This window comes from Coturnix japonica, chromosome 11 (genome assembly GCF_054131305.1).
Source record: "Coturnix japonica strain WE chromosome 11, WE-NBRP24, whole genome shotgun sequence".
Classification (NCBI taxonomy): Eukaryota; Metazoa; Chordata; class Aves; order Galliformes; family Phasianidae; genus Coturnix; species Coturnix japonica.
The window spans coordinates 14344486-14362861 of NC_140673.1; the positions used below are offsets into that span (position 1 = coordinate 14344486).

At 37.5% G+C, this 18376-nt stretch overlaps 1 protein-coding gene across 3 annotated transcripts in view; it reads right to left on the minus strand.

The window, feature by feature from the left end:
* Positions 1–513: 513 nt before the first annotated feature.
* The window catches only part of BTBD8 (BTB domain containing 8), a 31919-nt gene continuing 14056 nt past the window's right edge, over positions 514–18376 (minus strand). For 2 of the 3 annotated variants that reach the window (XM_015870374.3, XM_015870375.3), the window contains exons 11-18: positions 17861–17998; positions 16667–16796; positions 14103–14164; positions 12767–13409; positions 12274–12361; positions 11542–11678; positions 8119–10458; positions 514–6792 (exon numbers count right to left, since the gene is read on the minus strand). In XM_015870374.3, coding sequence (XP_015725860.2) covers positions 6323–6792; positions 8119–10458; positions 11542–11678; positions 12274–12361; positions 12767–13409; positions 14103–14164; positions 16667–16796; positions 17861–17998 — 4008 coding nt within the window. In that variant the 3' untranslated portion in view covers positions 514–6322. Of the gene's footprint in view, positions 6793–8118; positions 10459–11541; positions 11679–12273; positions 12362–12766; positions 13410–14102; positions 14165–16666; positions 16797–17860; positions 17999–18376 lie in introns of those variants that run through there. The other variant, XM_085511335.1, reaches the window with a different exon arrangement.

Consider the following 18376-nt stretch of genomic DNA (forward strand, 5'->3'; position numbering starts at 1 on the left):
GAGCGTTCCTTTTCCATGTGTCTGCATAGGTGCACATCTGAGAACCTGTCTTAGGCAGTAATAGAAAGATTTGGGGATTGGAACTCCCATATGATGAAGATAATGGCTTAAGTGTTTGGATTAATAACTCATTTATGACAGGGCAACATTTCTTATGAAATTGATGTTTCTCTGCACATTCCTGCACGTTCTGAATCAGCACCTTTTGATATCAGCTTTGTTGGGCAGTTGCAAAGGCCTCTTCTATGGATATTAAAGGGGACTTTTTTTTTCATCTTCACATTCATCATCTGTTTTGTTGTCTTCTGATAGGATCAAAGATAAAGTAGTTATTTCCCTGCTGAATGTTGGGGAAGGGGTGGCGGGGGGAGAGGAAGGAAGGTGGATCCAAAGGCCCATTGAATGGATAGAAAAAGAAAGTAACTTCTTTTTTTTTTTTTTTTTCTCAGTTTACAAAGCTAGAGATTAATATTGGCAGCAGCCCACACACTCAGTAAGTACAATGACTCAGCATTTAAATTACACATAGGATTTATTGTTTCCGTCTGTCATACATAAATCAACTAAGAATCTCCAATATGTAGCATGGGGAAGAAAGCTTGTGGAGCTATGCAACCCTACAGTGATTCTGGAAACAGAAGAATGGGCTCACAAGGAATCACTTGGAAATGTGGTTACGTGGGCCCCAGCTAATTGATGTTTAGAAAGCAAGCAAGTTAAAAACATGCAAGCATTCATTCAGTCTGAGAACTTAACATGCCCCTTACTCTTCCAAAGATGGAATGGTTAAAATATAAGAAGGATTTTAATGCCATGGACTGCAGGTAGTGACTCAGAACTTTTCTCTAACTGCATCCTACTACTCACATATAAGATTAGTCTAAATTACTGGAGTATGATAGTCCAAAAACCAGGAATTTTAATTTCTTGCTCTACCACAGAGATATAGGCAGGGATTTTGTCACAGGCAGAAAATTTCACTTAGAGGTGGGTCTTACATTCATGGGTGTGAAAACTACCTCATTCTACGGAGGTAACAGTTTTGATGCTACCTACACTGCATCTGGTCTGTCCAGTTATGTTAATCTTAAGCATGATACTCTATGGAGATGCAGGATGGCATGCCATGTTCAAAGGGGGTGATATAAAAATGTGAAGAACAGAAATGATCTCACTAAGCACATGTTTGAGATAATCGCACATCTGTTTGATTAGAGTGAACCCAGGGTGCCAGAGGACTAAGTAAAGATTGCAGGTATGAGGATGTGAACTTGAGTCATTTGTTACACTCTTAATCAGCTCAGTTTTGAGTTGATATATAAGCCAGATTGATAGTCTGGTTATCCATCTTTCTGTTCAGGTACTTTAAAATATCCTGATCCTTATAAATACAGATCTGATACCGCTCATGCTACCTTCAGTGAGAACTGAGAAAATGTCAGTGTCCCATTTTCTTGTGTGCATTAATATAAGATCTGATGAATTGCCTGAGTAATTGGGTCAGCCCCTGGGTTTGTAGGTGCGAGTCTGATTGATCCAAGTATTCACTCACTCTCTGCTTAAGTCACCTTCTGCTAACATGCAAAAGCTATTTTGGCTGTTAATATCCTTGCTAACTGTGTGTAGTTTCTGAGGTTTTGGTCCTCTTGTCCCAAGTACTGAAGCTTCAGTTCTTGAAGATTTGGTCAGTATTTGTGTTTCATGGTGCAATACATCTTCTGTTGCTAATAACGCAAAATGTTATATTTCACAACTTTGCTTTCTCCAACTGAATGGTCTTCTGAGCTGGCAACTCCAGCAGTAAATCAAGATTAAGGAAGCAACTTAATAGCTTTCCATTATTAATTATCTCATACTTTAACTGCTTCCAGATGGCTGATCAGGATTAGAGCCTCATTAAGTTGAGTAACACATAATAACATGGATATGCACATTGCATGCCCCCAGTGCCAGTTCCATTACCCTTTCTGAGAAGTGAATGTTAACCTGAAAGCCAGTCTGCAAACGTTGAAGCGCATTCACTTATATTTGAAGAACTGTGGCCTAATTGACTATACAGGGCAGGTGATTACACAGCAAGTATAAAGGGAAAGGCAAATGCAAGAATAAACAGGTGTGCCTGTGCATGCATGCCCTGTATAGCTTAATAGTTATCAAAGGTTAAAAGAAATAGAGACCGGTATTTTACTGTTATTATTTTAAATTGAGAGCTCTTTTAATGTAAATAATCTTCCTTCTGCAGCAGGTTTTGTTTTCTTAAACCTATGTAGCAGTTGCTGATAGGAAGCTTCATTTAATGTGACTGGATTGGAGCAGTGAGTTTTATTTAATTATTTCCAAAACTGAGCACAGTATGGCTTATTTTTCAAAAACAGTCTCTGTAGCTTGTGTTCAAAAGGTATGGGCAGAAACCACTAAGGATTTGCTACAAGAGGTTAAAGTTTGTATCTGTATTGGATTTTCAAATCTAAAAGCCTGTTTCCATGGAGTCCTCCGTTCCAGCAGGACTGCTGCTTCTGTCTTTCGTCCTTGGTTCCTGCATAGTCCTGGCAAGGATGTCATCTATCATTGTACAAATGTTAAATCACTCCAGTCATGAAATATTAACAGAATACATACAATTATGACTCCTAAATTGAAGTCTTTCTAGCTGCAATTTGTCACATCTACAATAGTAAGATAGAATAAAAGTCACAGGAGTGTGAGATACATATATTAGAAAAGTAGCATTTCTAGTACATGCAGTTAATAAAGCTAAGTCCTGAACCTGCTTCAGCTGAGGTCAGCAGGAGTTTTCCCTTTGATGTTAGTGGTAGCAAAACTGTCTATTCAAACATCTTAGTTCTGAGCAGCAGGTGAACAACATAACAGCAGTTCTTACTTCCTTCATGCAATGGTTTAGATTTTCTGAAACAAAGTAGAATGAGCATGCGAGCAATTACTTTGCAGATGACGTATATTCATAGTTTTAAAATCTCTCCTGCAATCTGTAATTAGCTTTAATTTTTTGTTAATTTACTTCCTGAAAGAAAGACAATGTTAGGGAACTCATACAGCGGGCAGCGTGCGTGTGAGGAAAGTGGGAAGCTCCTTGCCCAGTAGCTCCTCCCAGTAATAACACTGGGAATTCAGTATTGTTTTGAAACAGATCTAATACCTTGCAAAGAAAAATGTGGAATAACTGTATGAAACATGTACAGTCAAGTCACATTACCCAGAAGTTAAAAAGTATTGCCAGCAAGCCATACTTCTTGAACTTTGTCACTGATCTTTTTCAACAATACTCAGATTTTATTATAATGTGCACATCTTTATCTAAAGTAACTGTTTCCTTTAATCACTGTGTTTGTATACTGAATTCTTTTGCTATACTTTATGAATGTAATATCTCACGCCTTTAAAACCCAAGGTAAATACGTTAACTGTTGTGTTTTGCAACTGTTACATATCGCTTCATGTTTAGAGTTCTCTTCCTAATATTCTCTCATATTCTTTCCAATGGGCACTCTTTTGAAGGAAGCCAGACTCTCCTTTTAATCATACCTAGGAACATTTTCTTACCCCACCTCAACACTGCTATCCCTTCTTCATTTGATTCCTGTCCCATCTTTGATGCTTTCCTTATCTTCCCTAACTTTATCTTTGTCTTGAGCAAATCATATGGAAGAACCTCCACTTTTCTTATTGCTTTCAGTCTTCAGCCTCAGCTTTTGCTTTTCAACATGTGATTTGCTGCACATATACAATTTTGCTAGCAGTGACATGTAAAAATGATCAAAACAGCTTTTCCAGTGCCATCTGGACTCTTCCTTTCCTAGCAAGAATGGTAATTACACCAATTACACCTACTGACATCACCTTTTGAAGGTATAGCCTGTTTTAAACTTAATATGTGCATGTATGTTAAATGTTTAAAAATGGTTAAACAGTTGTTTTTCACTTGGTAAAATGTCATTCAGGATAGACACATCCAGGGTCATCGTTGTAAAGTCTAGTTTCTAAGTCCTGTTTTTTGAATTTCTCAGCTTCTTAATTCCTTGTAAGGCACAGACATCCTTATCCACACAAAGCTGGATTTTATGTAAGTTGTCAGTATTTCTGTTTGTCTGTACCTTTCTCATCTTAGGTTTTGACAAAAGCGATTTTACTGCTCTGATTCATTTAAAATACTACTGCCAAGAGAAATCCTCAGCACTAGCTTTGACTATGCTGTCTCTTCTTTATTATCACTGATTTCCCTCAGCCGTTTCATCAGATCTACATACCCTGTCCTTACTGTGCAGCTCACTGGGAGCTCTTACCATTTACTTTCATTGCTGTGTATTAAGTTTTCAAGCATTTGTCCCTCATTATCTGGTCTTCAAATCTTAACCTCCAATTTTCCCTTCCCATAATGAATACTTTTCCTCTATATTCAAGCTGATGGTGTGCTGAAACCATTGCTAATTAGGTGGGCAAATATTGACTCTGATTTTGCTTTTCCATCTAAGTTGTTTTTCTTAAATCTTTTGTCTTAACTTGGATTATAACCACTCCGAGGAAGACCTTGCTTTCATTCTGTGTTTGTACAGTGTCTAGCCAGTGGGATACTGGTCTGATTAAGGCTCACAGGCAGTCTGGTAGTATGAATTAAAAACAATACAGCTTTCTCTTCCTGCTACTTTTACAGAGACTGTGTGGCTGTGGGAAGCTAAATTCTGTTCTTGCATATATATCAACTGAACAATTCACCAAATCTTCAGCATTGCTCTACTGCAAAAGTATTGCAGGAATAGCACCAATGTCAGAGGGAATCTGACTTAAATTTCATACTACAGCTGAAAAAGTAAATACAAACAAAACCCACCCACACCCCTATAACATGATTGTATTCCAGTATAACAAATATGAAGCTTTGTGTGCTAGTTGTCAGTTACTTTTCAATTCAGTGAGTGGTTAAATGAACAGTAGGAGGAAGGTTTTTCTTTTCATATTGAATATCTTTCTTCCATGGATTTTTAAGTCCGTTGTCAAACAGAAAATGGATGTTTTTTCCCCTGTTTTCTTGATGTTAAAGAATGACCTTATTTCCTCCTCCAATTAATTTGTGGAAAACATCACTTTTGCTTCTGTATCAGAAGTGCAACAAAGTGGCATTCTAGAGTAGATGTTTTGCCTTAGAGCTCTTTATTATGTCAAATCCAAAGGTAAGACGAGTTATGATGTCTTTAGTCATATTTTGACACAGCTGAGAGTTTCTGACCAAGAACAAAAATAAATGAAGTTCCTAAACAAAATTAAGGTGCACTGTTAGAGTTACACAAAAGCTTGCAAAACTGACCTTATTACCAGCAGTTGTAGTCAGCACATGTTGTGCATTTATCTTAAAACGGTTTTAACATTAGTTAAACATTAGTAGCCTTTTACTGCCATATGGCTTTATGAAGGCACTTTTCCTCCTGGTGACTAAGAGGAGATAGAGTACTTCAGGTTTTCAGCTGTGTGAAAGACAAGAGTCACCAGACCAGGTAATTTCTACTAGGACCTGAAGTGTGTACTTCTACAAGTATCAGACATGCTGGTTTTCAAACAGGAGCAGCATTCTCCCAACTCTGAATTAATCTACTATGCCATTAAAAAATATTTAAGTACATTTTCAAGAAACAATGCCCTTCCTCTAGCACAGACCCTTTGAATCCTTCTATTTAAAGGAAATTACATTAAAAATTATTAGAAACTTGTAAACAAAGCAAACAAGTAATAAAATACGAAATCTGGCAGCAACAGATGAAACAAGCTGTTCATATTCATAAGCCCAAACAGGATTCCTATTGAAACCTTTCCTGCAAACAAAAATATGTTTCTAGTATTAAAAGCAGTGTTGGCACATATGACCTTTTGACACAACCATTCTGAATCTTTATTGTTGTAAAATGAAGTCACCATGTAGAGGGAGGGCAAAAAGGAGGCAGTAACTCTACTAAAGGTGCAGTTATGCTTAAGCTCTTGCTCAATGAGCGTATTAAGTGGCCAAAAGGAACATAAAAGTTAGAGAGGAAACCAAGATCCTTCTTTCACATCATCTAATTTTTCTAACAATTCTAGAAAATACATGCTCAAAGTTCATTTTAGAAAAGACATACGGTTAAGTCTTGAAAAATTTCTGTACTTGCAATTAAATCTAAATTATAAATTAACGTATTTACCTCATTATATCAGAAAGATTGCCTCAGTACCAAGAATTGCTTGTTCTTGACTGATGCAGTATTTCACCGTATGGAAACAACACATCAAAAATAGATTTGGGGAATGGGTTGGAGTTAGTTGCAAACATTTGATCACCTTAATGATGAGTTTCCAGTTCAAGAATTGTCCATTCCCCCTGAGGGGAAGAACAGTCTTCAGATGAAAAGCTTGCCACTGTAATGCTTGCTGAAGAATCATCAAGTGGAGACATTAGTTCAGTCCACCTACTGAATGTGTCAATTTGTGATGTACCCTGAGGATTTGATCCATCTCGTGCCAGAAACAGCGTCTGATTGATTAGACATTGTGCTAAGTTAAGGTCTTCAGGAACAGAGTTTTTGAAGCCTATGTTGGAGTCCTGCTCAGATAACAGTTGCCTGAGAAGTGTCCAGTCCTGTTCTGCAAACTGCTGATCTTCAAAATCCACATCAAGATCTGCTGTTTCTGAATCCATCCTCTGCTCAATTGCTTCTCCAACATCCATCTCATATATTGGAGAAAGGGTTTTTGAAGGACGATGCTCATACATGCAGGTTTGTGCCATTGTGTCATAATCATCTATGTCTCCTGAAATAATTCACAATACTGTACAATGTAAAAATTGCAGATGATCCTCCCCTCAAGGGCTGTGTAGAGCAAAATTTAACTCAGGAAAGATAATCCAACTGGGTTATAAAGGGAATGATGGAGGGTTATACAAAATTGACAAAATTTTAGGCATTTATTTTCTATATAAAAAACAAAGTATGGTTTATAAATTAAGTTAAAGCAGCAATCACCACTGGTAATTAACAATAACCTCCATAATTAAGTTTCTGATACAGAAAATGACAATGTAAATACACATTTAATGCACATGAAATTTCTCATTGACCACATAAATTAAATTTAGACCAGGAGGTGCATGGAGCGAATTAATAGAGAATGATTACTGTATGGTGACTTAAGCCATGTCAGCTTATAAAAAGAACTAAAAGCAAAATAGTTTATCCACAGGCTTACTTCTACATTGCACATGCAAGGGCAGCTGCAGGCAAGGGCAAGCAAACTTCAAAAAAGAAAATAGTACAGCTTCTAATGTCTTCTTTTTATGTAGTCTGGCTGAGCATTGATCATCATCAGTTTTTCATTACTCTTGAATACACAATAGCTGATAACACTATTGTATATTTTTGATGAGATAAACAGACTGAGTTACTGGTATAAAGAAGACGAAACACAAAACAACTAGACAAGTATTCCATCTAGCCACACGAAACAAATAAGAACGTTTCTTTGTATAAGCATCAGTTCTAAGTATAATCTCTATCTTAGGAAATAAGCTTTTACTGGTAAAATTTAGAATTGTAGACATCTCAAAAGCTCTAAGTCAGAATTCAAACCTGCTCCCACTGATGTATATGGCAAATAGTTATATTCAGTGGGAGAAGGATCCAAATTTATGTAAAATATATAAATAAATTACAGCAGTAATGCATATAGCTGTTTAGGTAAACAGTTCAGTGCGCTTTAGTTAAGGTTATTACTATAGTTATTGCACATCCCATTCAGACATACTATATGTTGTCAAGCAGACAAAACAAATACTAAGTTTCCATCAGATGCTGTCAATGTTAGATTGGATCAAAAATAAGTACAGAAATCTGCATCCAATCTTTCTTTTAGTATTACATTAATATTTCTTTCAACATTTCTCATTGAGCAGCACAGTATTTACGGATATTTCGGACAGACAATCATTCTGTACCAAAGTGAAATACTTAAAAATATTTAAATTTAATGTAATTTTAGCCAAAATTACTTCAGTTCAGGATTCAATCCCAGACAAATTGCCAGAGATTTCCCTAGTAATTTGCTTTTGAATGACTGAATGTTTCTATTTCTGTACATTACCTGGAAGTAAATCAGTATTAGCGTATTCAGTAGGTGCTGGTTGACTGTCTCTCACTTGGCCTTCCTGAGTCAGTATCTGATTCTTACTGGCTTCTACAGGTTTTGCAGAGTTGCTCTTTTGCACATCAGCATTAGTTTCTCTTTGATGAAGATTCAGATGACATGGTCTTTCTTGAGATTTTGCATCATTGTCTAAGTATTTATTGCACTGCTGAAACTCAATACCCACTTCATTCTTTGTGTTTACTTTTTCATTTTCCCCTGGACAAGGACTAGCTGCTGAGTGTACTTCCTCTGCACAGTTTTGTTCAGTCTTTGAAGCACCTTTATCCTCCTTCCCTGGGATTTCAGTACCATGAAGATGTTGGAGAGAACTTTCATCCATTCTGTTGTCTTGATCCTTAGGCTGTTTGCAATCCAAGAATCCATCTTCAATTTCCAATGAGTATCTTGAATAAAAAGTCTTTCCATGGTGCTCCTGAGAAACACTATCAAATACATCTGAAGGAGTAAGAGAGTCTATTGAATGCTGGCGTGAAGTGTGAGTTTCCACTCTATCATCAGATCCCAATTCTTCACATTCATCTACTGAAAGTAAAACAGATCGTTTAAAACTTTTAGTTTTAGAAAACTCTTGACTTGCAGTAGCGTTTTCTGTTGCATCTTCAAAAGCTAAATTATCAATTCCTTGGAACTGCTGAGGAGGAACATTTGATGAAAGAATGTTTCCTGCAACGTTTTCTGGTTCAGATCTGTCATCTTCTGTTTCATCAGCAGAAGATGAAACTTGGTCTGCTTCCTGAGTAAACTGTGCATTGCCAAAAGTAGAACTCTCAGTTTCTCTGGTACTGTTTCTTGCGCTTTCTTGATGAGACCAAATTTCAGGTTTTTTTCTCGGTATCTCATCATCACTTGTTGAATTAACGCGGAAGAGATCAGAGCCTTCTTTTTTCATTTTCACTTCTATTCTAAGGCTGCTGTCATAGATTTTTAGTTCTTCAGGTGTACTGGTGTCACTGCTGCTTCTTCCAAGAAAATCATGGCATAACATAGTGCTGCATTTAGAAATTCCTCTCTCGTTGGATCCTTCATCATCTTGAGAGCCTCCAGCATCATAATCTTCTGATCTTGGTTTTATATCATCAGAGGATGTAGTTGCGCTGCCAGTATCTGATTCAGGACTCTCTTTTGGATCTAGTGTACCAGTATTCCAGTGGTCCACAAAGGGAATTTCTGCATTTTCATGGTTTTCTGGAATTTCTGTGGGACCAATAGACTCTATGTAATTATGTGAACATTTGTCTCTTATTTGTTCCATGGAATGTTTTGAAATTTCATCTATATCTGCAACTGTTTTGAATTCAGGTGAGGCTGATGTACCACTTGACTCATCAGCTGGATGAAATCCCTCCATGTGAATCTGAGCAGGTGACGTTACATCCTCTTTATTAGTTATCCCTTTGGAAAAGCTTGGTAAAATATTTTCACCGTGGTTAAGATCCGTATCAGTACTTAATTGATCACTCTGTCCCACACAGACTTTTTTTGCTTTTGGCTGTTCTACCAATTCTTCTGAAGTAGCAGAGTTTTGATTTGTTTCCTCGGAAAAGTCTGAATATCCATCACTGGTGGACTGTGCATGACAGGAAAATTCAGCAGTATTATCAGCTACATTTCTGTCTTTATTCTCAGTAATTTCAGCCTGATCCCCACAGATTTCTCTTGCTTCCATTTCATTTTGCAGTGAAACATGCAATTTAGAAACTGTTTCTGCCGTAACTAGAGGAGATTTTGATTGTATTTTGCATTCTCCATCTTCAGGATCCAATAATTTTTGTTTATCAGGTTGACAAGATGCCAAGAGCTCATCTTCTTTGCTACCTCCCATCACAGATTTCAGACCTTCACTTTGCTTTGCAGAACTGCATACACTGCTGTCATGAGGCTTAACAGTTGTCACATCAGCTGTGTTTTTTCCAAGTTTCTGTCCTGGACTTCTGTGCTCAGAGTTGTGTGTATTCTTCTGGACAACAGGAGACTCGGTCCTCGAATGTTTTGGGGTAGAGGACTGAGACTTTAATACAGGTTGCCCAGCTGTTTTTGGCTTTGGGTCTTTATTGTTTATTTCACCGTGCTTTGACAGAGCTTGAGGTTTGGGTGTCACTATTTTTGCAGTGGTTTTTGCTACAGGTGTCTGTGATGGCTTAACACTCTTCTTCTTGGCTGAAGCATGTTTCTCTGGGGCTGTTGTCTGAACCAGATGTTGTGCCACATTTCTTTCTTCATTATGTTTTGGAGACACTCCTGACTTCAGTGAGTTTGGTGACTCCCCCACAGTTCCTAGCAAACAGTGAAATAAATTTATAAATTAAGATTGTACATTTTAGTCAATATTTATGCACTGAATTTATACTTGTATTTGTGTTGAGAAGCAGGTTATTCAGGTTTGCGTACAACTAAGGAATTGAAAGCTTGTTAATGCACTTATAGAAAAGAAATATAAATACAAGATGAAAATAGCATCTTGTATTTAATATACCATCTTTGGAACTAAAGCACTTTGTAGACTTAACAGAATTTGACCTGTTGCTGAAGAAGCCATCACTGGAGCAGAAAGCAGCAGCCATCTGATAGGGATAAAAACACTGTACATGCACAGCATTTTAGCACAGGAAGTGATGAGTACTGTATTTAATTTATGTTGTAGAGGAAATGAAAGTAGGCAGAAAATAATTTCATTAGTTATAATGTGATTAGAAAAGCAGAACTAATATCCCTGCTCTGCCTTGACAATGCTGCAAGATCTCTAATAACCAGAAACTGACAGGACTTGTGTTTTCTGTATCATAATGCATAAAAGAATGTAACCTGAACACACTTTCCTACCCCTGTTGGCGAGTGCCAGCTTCAAATGAGATTAAGAGCAGCTCCATCCTGCGTGCTTTGCATCTCTGTACTGCTGAGTTTCCTCTCTGTGCTCTATAGTCATTTCCCACACTTGCGCTTGAAATTAGTTGGGGGCAGGTCAGTGTCAGTAGAGTGACTGCTGGGAGGCATCAGCAAAAAAAGGGTGACGTAAACTGACACTTCATGGAAGTTGTCTGCAGTCCTGATCTTCTGTGCTTATTATAAATGCTTGACCTACAGATTTTGGTTGAACACAATCCTATGTCTAAGTGCAGTGGTGCAAGGTAACTGCAAGTAAAAGGCTCTGCAAAGCAGATTAAACAAGCAGAAGAAAACAAGCAGAACTGAAGTCTGTCTCTTTAAATGTTTTTAAATTGACACCTAGATACACTGCCCTGGTTAGAGCTGTCATCAAAAGTGAAATAAGGCAGAACTGCTCACAGGATTTTGCCAATTCCCACAATAAAATGAGGGAACACAAACAGAGGGCTGTTTCATTGCAGTATGAAACTGTACCTTGGCTCTTGGGAGAATGGGTAGGTGTGTCCTGAGCCTTCTGTGTTGCAGCGTTGCTACTTCCATTCCCTTTTTTCTTTAGGACAGCTTGTGCATTTTGTTCACTGGACACTTTTCCAGCTGTTTTTTTTGTTAGACTGCAAAGAAATCATCTGCGTTATCTTCAAGCTAAAGATTAGCAAAATTTGATTGTATTTAAACAAGCAGTGTCTGTATTTAAGTCTATACGCATATATAAAACCACTGAAAATCCAACCTAGAAGGTGTAATTTTTTTTGGAAAGATGCACATTCACCTATATATGTGCATATATATATATGATATATATATCACATTACAAATGACCAGTGTAATATTTCAAAGGCTTTGAACTTCTTCCTGTCTAGTGTTTTTGCAGCTCTGTCTAAGCTATCCCCGAAATTACAATTTTACAGCACCTTGTGTAGTCATTAACTATTCCAGTGTGCAGAATGATGAATGACCTATAACAATGTTCAAACAATTAGCAAGAAAAAAATCGAATAGAAAAACCAAGCCAGTTTTTCATTAGCAAAATACCCCAATCATTAATGCAATATCTTGTTAGTAATGTAATAGACGGTCATTCTGAAATATTCTCAGGGTAAAACGAACAGGTTGACTTAATAGCAAATGTAATAGTTCAACTGAAAAAATACCATTTCATGAGCACACATGCACCAACAAAGCCCACCGTGCTGATTTGTAACAAACCTGCTTGTTGTGACAGTAACTTCAAGATCAGCCTTTTTTTTTTTGTTGGCGACTCCATTTGGTGTCTTCAGAGAAGGCTTCGTTATCACTGTTGTAAAGTAAATGCAAAGTTAATTATCAGATAAAATGCAATGTGTATCACTGAAAAAATGATCTAGTATGTGAAGGTCAGAAATTGAAAATCAGACTGATCGCTAAACCTGTAAAACTTGCAACATTTTAAATGGATATCAGTTGAGGCCAGACTTTCTAAAAAGCAAAGTCTATTAAATTAATATTCTACTAGTATACTAATAATATGCTGACTAGTAAACTATTGTAATATTATGCTGTTTTCTGGAGCTAATGTTCACTTACATGGGAAGAAGGGGACTTCATCAATCTATAGTTTTCTTGTAAGGCTTCCCCATTAAGTTTGTCAGTGCCTGGCTGGCCTGGGACAACTCAGACTTTTTTGGGTTAAAAAAAATAAATGTATACATATATAAATTACCAGTATGTTTTTTTCCTTCTTCTGCCATTTTTTCCTCTTTGGATTCTTCTGTCTGTTCACTGGCAGCAGCAGTGTGGATATCTGTGCTGGAGTTTGTTAACTTGCTGGGTGTTCCTGCTGCAGTTGCTGTGGATGGAGATTCCTTCCCAGTGGTTTTCTTTAGTGGCTTTGTTTTGACAGGCACACCTGAGCTTACTGCCAGCACTTTAGGTCTGGCACCTGCTGTTTTTCCTTCATGGTTCTTTAATCCTTTGACACTTCCTGAACTTTTTTGTCCACTTGAAGACGATGTCTTTTCAGCATCTTGCTTGGCAAGCACACTTTCAGCCTTTGCGTTTCCATTATTTTCTATTTTTGTTTTTATGACAGCTCTAGCCTTTGGTGAAGCTGCTTTTTCCCCAGGTTTTAAATCTTTATTAATCTTGGAAACTGTTTTCTTGCCGTCTTTTGCCTTTACATCCTCGTGCTTTGAAGTCTTATTAGCAGCGTTTCTATTGGTGCTCGATGCATGTCCAGATGCTCCTAATCCATCAGATTTCATTTTATCCTGATTAGTGGGAGAATCTCCCAAGCAATCTTTCTTGCCGTGTTCTGTCCAAGAAATATTCCTTTTACCAGCAAATTCAGTGATGGATTTATTTAGCTAGAGGAAAAGCATCAGAAAGAAAACAGAAGAAATTTATCTCACTAAACAATGGTAATCTTCAATTTCTGGCACAGCTATTTCATAAGTAGTACAGGAATCTAAAACAAGCTTCAAAAGTGAAATAATTATTAAAATCTATATTTTCAGCTCAGGTTGCTGCCTTTCTGATGGAGAATTATGTACATGAAATTGAATCTTCACGTGATTACACCAAATCAGTGACCATCAAATCATATGAAACCTGCTCTAGTTTTCTATTAAACAGTAATGTAACTTTAAGTGTGAATCTCAACAGAAGCGTGGAGGCCAGAAGAACATTTTTTCAGGGCAGGGAGTGAACAGACACGGTGCTGCCATGGCTGTGACAACAGCAGAGATTCATTAGCTCAGGAGCAAACCATTTGCTCTGGGAAACAGATCAGTTTCATTACGTAGCAACAGGGGAATGTGAGATTCTGAACACAAATTCCGATCTTTTATTGGAGCTTATCTGCATAAAGCCGTGTCCTAAAAGGTTTCAAAATAACAGACATTACTGACTGTGCACAAATTGAAGTTCACCAATAGAATACAGATTCACCAAAAGAAAGGTCTGTGAATTAAAATGGACAAATTAATATTGACTATAAAATGAATAGAGTTGTGTTTCCAAGTTTCTGAGTGTGTCTGATGTTAGGAGATGAGGTTTACCTGAGAACTAGTGAATACAGGTTTTTTGCCAAGTCTTCTGTCATCACCCTTGTCAAATGCGGCTGCAAGAAGGAAAAGCCCTTTATTGACCATTTAGCAGAAAAGAAGGAAGATGGAACAATTCAGCCTACTCTCATTTGAAATCAGGAAGCAATTCATCTTTATTTTACAAAGGCTAATTTTGGTGACGTGGGCAATGTTAAATGGAAAATGTAATGTTAAATGGTCACATGGCCACAAGCAAGTTGTTTAACCCTTCTGGTTCTGTATGCCCACAGCAAAACATGCTTTTGTTGATCCAGTCTGACCTCGTGTAATGCTTGAAGCGTTACAGAGGATTTTGAAAACATGTACAAAAATATACAAAAAAGAGACTGTCAGAATTAGAGTGGCTTCTAAGTGATGATATATTGTCAACTACAGATTAAATCATACTATTTAAATAGGAAAATGATTACAGTGAGCTAAGTGGCAAAGCCAAATTATCTGAATGTACACAGTAAGGTCAGAGTTCCTCTCTAAACAGCATATAGCTGCATGTCATGAGAGCTGCCCCTGTGATTGTCATGTGAAATCTGCAGGCACTGAATGACTTTTTTTTCCTCTTTACTGTTCTACTCTGGGAGAGAAGCGTTTTCCAATAAACCTTTTAAATCAATTGAGTTTACAGAATAGAAAAGGATATTTATAGTTGGTGTACAGACCCAGAATCAATAAGGTCTCCTCTTTCCTCCCTACCCCCCCCTTCACCCCTCCAAATATTTCAGCTGAAAAAGAGCTTTTAAATACGTTACTAAAAAATTAACCATTCGGTCCCACGTGCTCTGATGTAGTATTTGTGCATACACAAAAATGTATCCGTGTGTAACAATGAAACAAAAATTCTGCTGAATTCTTACTTAAGATAAAAATATTTTTTAACTGTAGCACTGTAGAAATCGTACTAGAAAAGACAGTCTGAAAATGGCACCCCAGGGACCTCATGCTTTTCCAGCAATGACTCTGCACTTTAATACATACTAATACGTTAAGACAAAATCCATGTAAACCTTTGCCTAAGAAAACACAAGACATGTTGTGAATGATAAAACCCACAATATCATCTGTCTTCTTGTGCCATTTTTCCTCCTGTTACAGTGCTCCCTCCCATTCAGTATAGGTTAAAATCCTAAAAGACACACCTCCATCACCAGAAATCTTTAAGGCAGAAATTGATTTAAATTATCTGAGTCCAACTTCACTTGAAGATTAAAATTTGTCTACCAATATTACATAATTTTAATTTTTTTTTTTTGCCTGTAATTAAAGGCAGATCACTCATGCAGCCTCGCTGTTTACAAACAACATGTATGCTAACTCTGGGTTACAGTTTAATCTAGGAAAAAAACAACAGTATCTGGCAAAGATGGAGTTTGGACAACTAAGGCACACCTCAGCCTTAAGTATTTTGCTTTGTATTGAAAGCACTAGTGCCGGTCAGTCTGAACATTACTTACAATAAGGGAACAGTGATACGAACAAAGCAAGTAGACCCTTCTTTTTTTCTGAAGCCAGCTCCTTAGATTCTGCACAACTTCATAATCCAGAACAAAACAATCATAAACCTGTTTTCTCCAGTAGCAGCGAGACCTTATTCGACTACACCCAAAATCACACTCCAAGACTGACGCTGCATCTTTCTCTCAGTGTGCTGTAATTCTGGAATAGAATTTTCAGCAGCCTGTCGGCACAAACAAACAGCTGTGTAGCTCCCATAGTCTTAGCTCCTGGCGTCTTGAATAAAAAGAACACTGCAATGTTTACCTTCTTTGAATCAAAAGTGCTTTGATTTTAAAGAGGTCTTAAACATTCTTTCCTGTTATAACACTGTACCATCAAAGCTAACGTTCAGCCACAGCCCAAACTCGATGGCGGTTCCGCACCCTCAGGATACTTGTGGGCTTCAAAACAAAGAAACGCACAGAACAAAAACTCCTTTTTGTTGGGAGTGCTGCCTGCTACAATTTTTAGTGAGCGCTGTGCAGCTCCTCAGGGGCTCTGCAGTAGCACACACAATGTCACAATACCAATCAACTGTGAAGCCAAGCTGGCTGCGATTACTCCCAGAGCCCGAGAGAAGCATTATGCAAGAGTCAAGCAAAATGTAGGCATTATGTAGAATAAGATAAAGGACAGAAACAGAATTTATGGAACGGATCATCTGTTTTAGGTCCATTTAATACTTCCACAGTGCTTATCTCCTTAAAAATGAGACAGATAAGGCTTTTAATTCCACTGCAGTATTTTAAATGATTTAGAGTAGCTGTAAACAATAGGAGAATCAACCTAGATATTACTGCTTCCTAGTATATACTCCCCTGCAAATAAAAGCAGGGGAGACTAACTGATTTCTATTTTGCAACTACCTAAGCATGCTCTCATGCATCTATTCTAAAATGACATTACAGAAACCCAAAGCATGACAAATCGTGCTTTGATTTGTCTCCGGCTTCACAATACCACCTACATTTTATCTGCTAAACAGATTACTAAAAAATTCTAATGGCAGTTGATGCCAGACGTACCTGCTTGTATTTTCTGTTGATGGTCTGGCCTCATCAGCTTCCAGCCTTCTGTGTGACGAACAGCATAAAAAGACTGAACCAGGAAGACCCAGAGCTTATCATGCAGAGCCTGGATCTTGCACGTAAAACCCTGTGTTCAAGTAACAAATCAGCAGCTGGCGAGAGGCATATTGTCATAGCAACCAGTCATTATTCCTTTCAGAATCTACTTACTCCCTAAGCTAGATCAATGATGTCATCACTTATATTTTATAATGGCCTGGTAGATGGAGATGCTGTTTTCGAAGGATTATTGCCCACCATGGTAATTTTTAAATACTTTGACATCGAATCATTTCAAGGCAGACTAAAGCACTAGAAAACACTACGTTACTATTTCTTTTTCTTCTTCCTTTTCCCATTTCTTTTTTCTAATGAACCCCTTAATAGCTCTTTACTGTCAGCTGTGTCACAACAAGGTCAAATACTCCAGGGAAAAATAATGTATCTGATTAAATTTTCATTGCTTTTACCAAGATCTACAATAGCACCAGATTGCAGTAATTCATTTTGCATTTATTCTTTATTCTTTGCTTGTATCATCACTTTGGATTTTAATCAGTATGTCATATTATTCATGATTTATCCCCAGCCAATCAGTTTAAATACCTTTATTCGTTATTTAGATTGTGGGAATATACATGACGTGTTAGACAGAGACTGACACCTCCCCCCAGTCCAAAAACCACACACTTGATTGACAGGCAGTCCTTGCTTCAGAAGTCTTAAACAGAAAAACCCCATAGCTGTGACTTGTACAAAAAGAGAGGAAAAAGGTGCGTAGTCAAATTATGGTCCTTTACTCTGTAAGTTTCATGTAATGCAACATTTTGGTAGGGTTTTCCTCATGACAAATTGAAGGCGACAGTAAAGATCAGCAGAGCAATAGTGCCCATGGGACTTACATTCTCAGTAATACACATTGTTATTGCCATATATAATATTTCTTCTTAAAAGAAGGAAGTGTTAATGTCCACTAAATAAATGCCAATATTTTAGGCAGATGACCAGCAGGGCTTTGTATTTATGCAGATGCTTTTCTGCCCAACTGCAGGACTGCGCCACCTGAACTCAAACTACGTCATGCAATTGGAACTCTGGGCTGTAAACACTTGAGTACTTTGTCCTACAAACACTACACGTTGCAAAACCTACCAACTCCTTCACGTCTGCAGAGTCCAACAACGTATCCACAGCTATAAGAAGAAAGCAGCTATTTTCATTATTTACATTTTTTTCAATTGCATTAAAAATTAGCTCTAGGAGGTCAGGTTTGCTGCTCATTGCCTGTGCCTGAGGAAACAACAGAAGGCAGACATTTAAAACAGAAGAATGTACTTTGCATCCACTTCTCGCAACAACAAAAAAAATCAGTGGAAGTTTTAGTGTGCTGCTAATAGTAATTCCTGTAGGTGCAAGCTGTCATCCTGGGGGTCTGAAGCCAGGGAAGCTTGTGTACATACTTATCTCTATGCAACACAGAGATTGTCCCACTGAATTCTTCTGTGAACACTTATTTTAACTAAAGAACATACTCAAAAAAGGTATTAACCTTTAAAAAGTATTAACCCACATTAATACTAAACAACAACACAAACTTAGCATTGCCTGTTTGTTTTTTTTCCCTCCTTATAATTATATGTTGAAGCAAAAGTTGAATCTATTCTGATT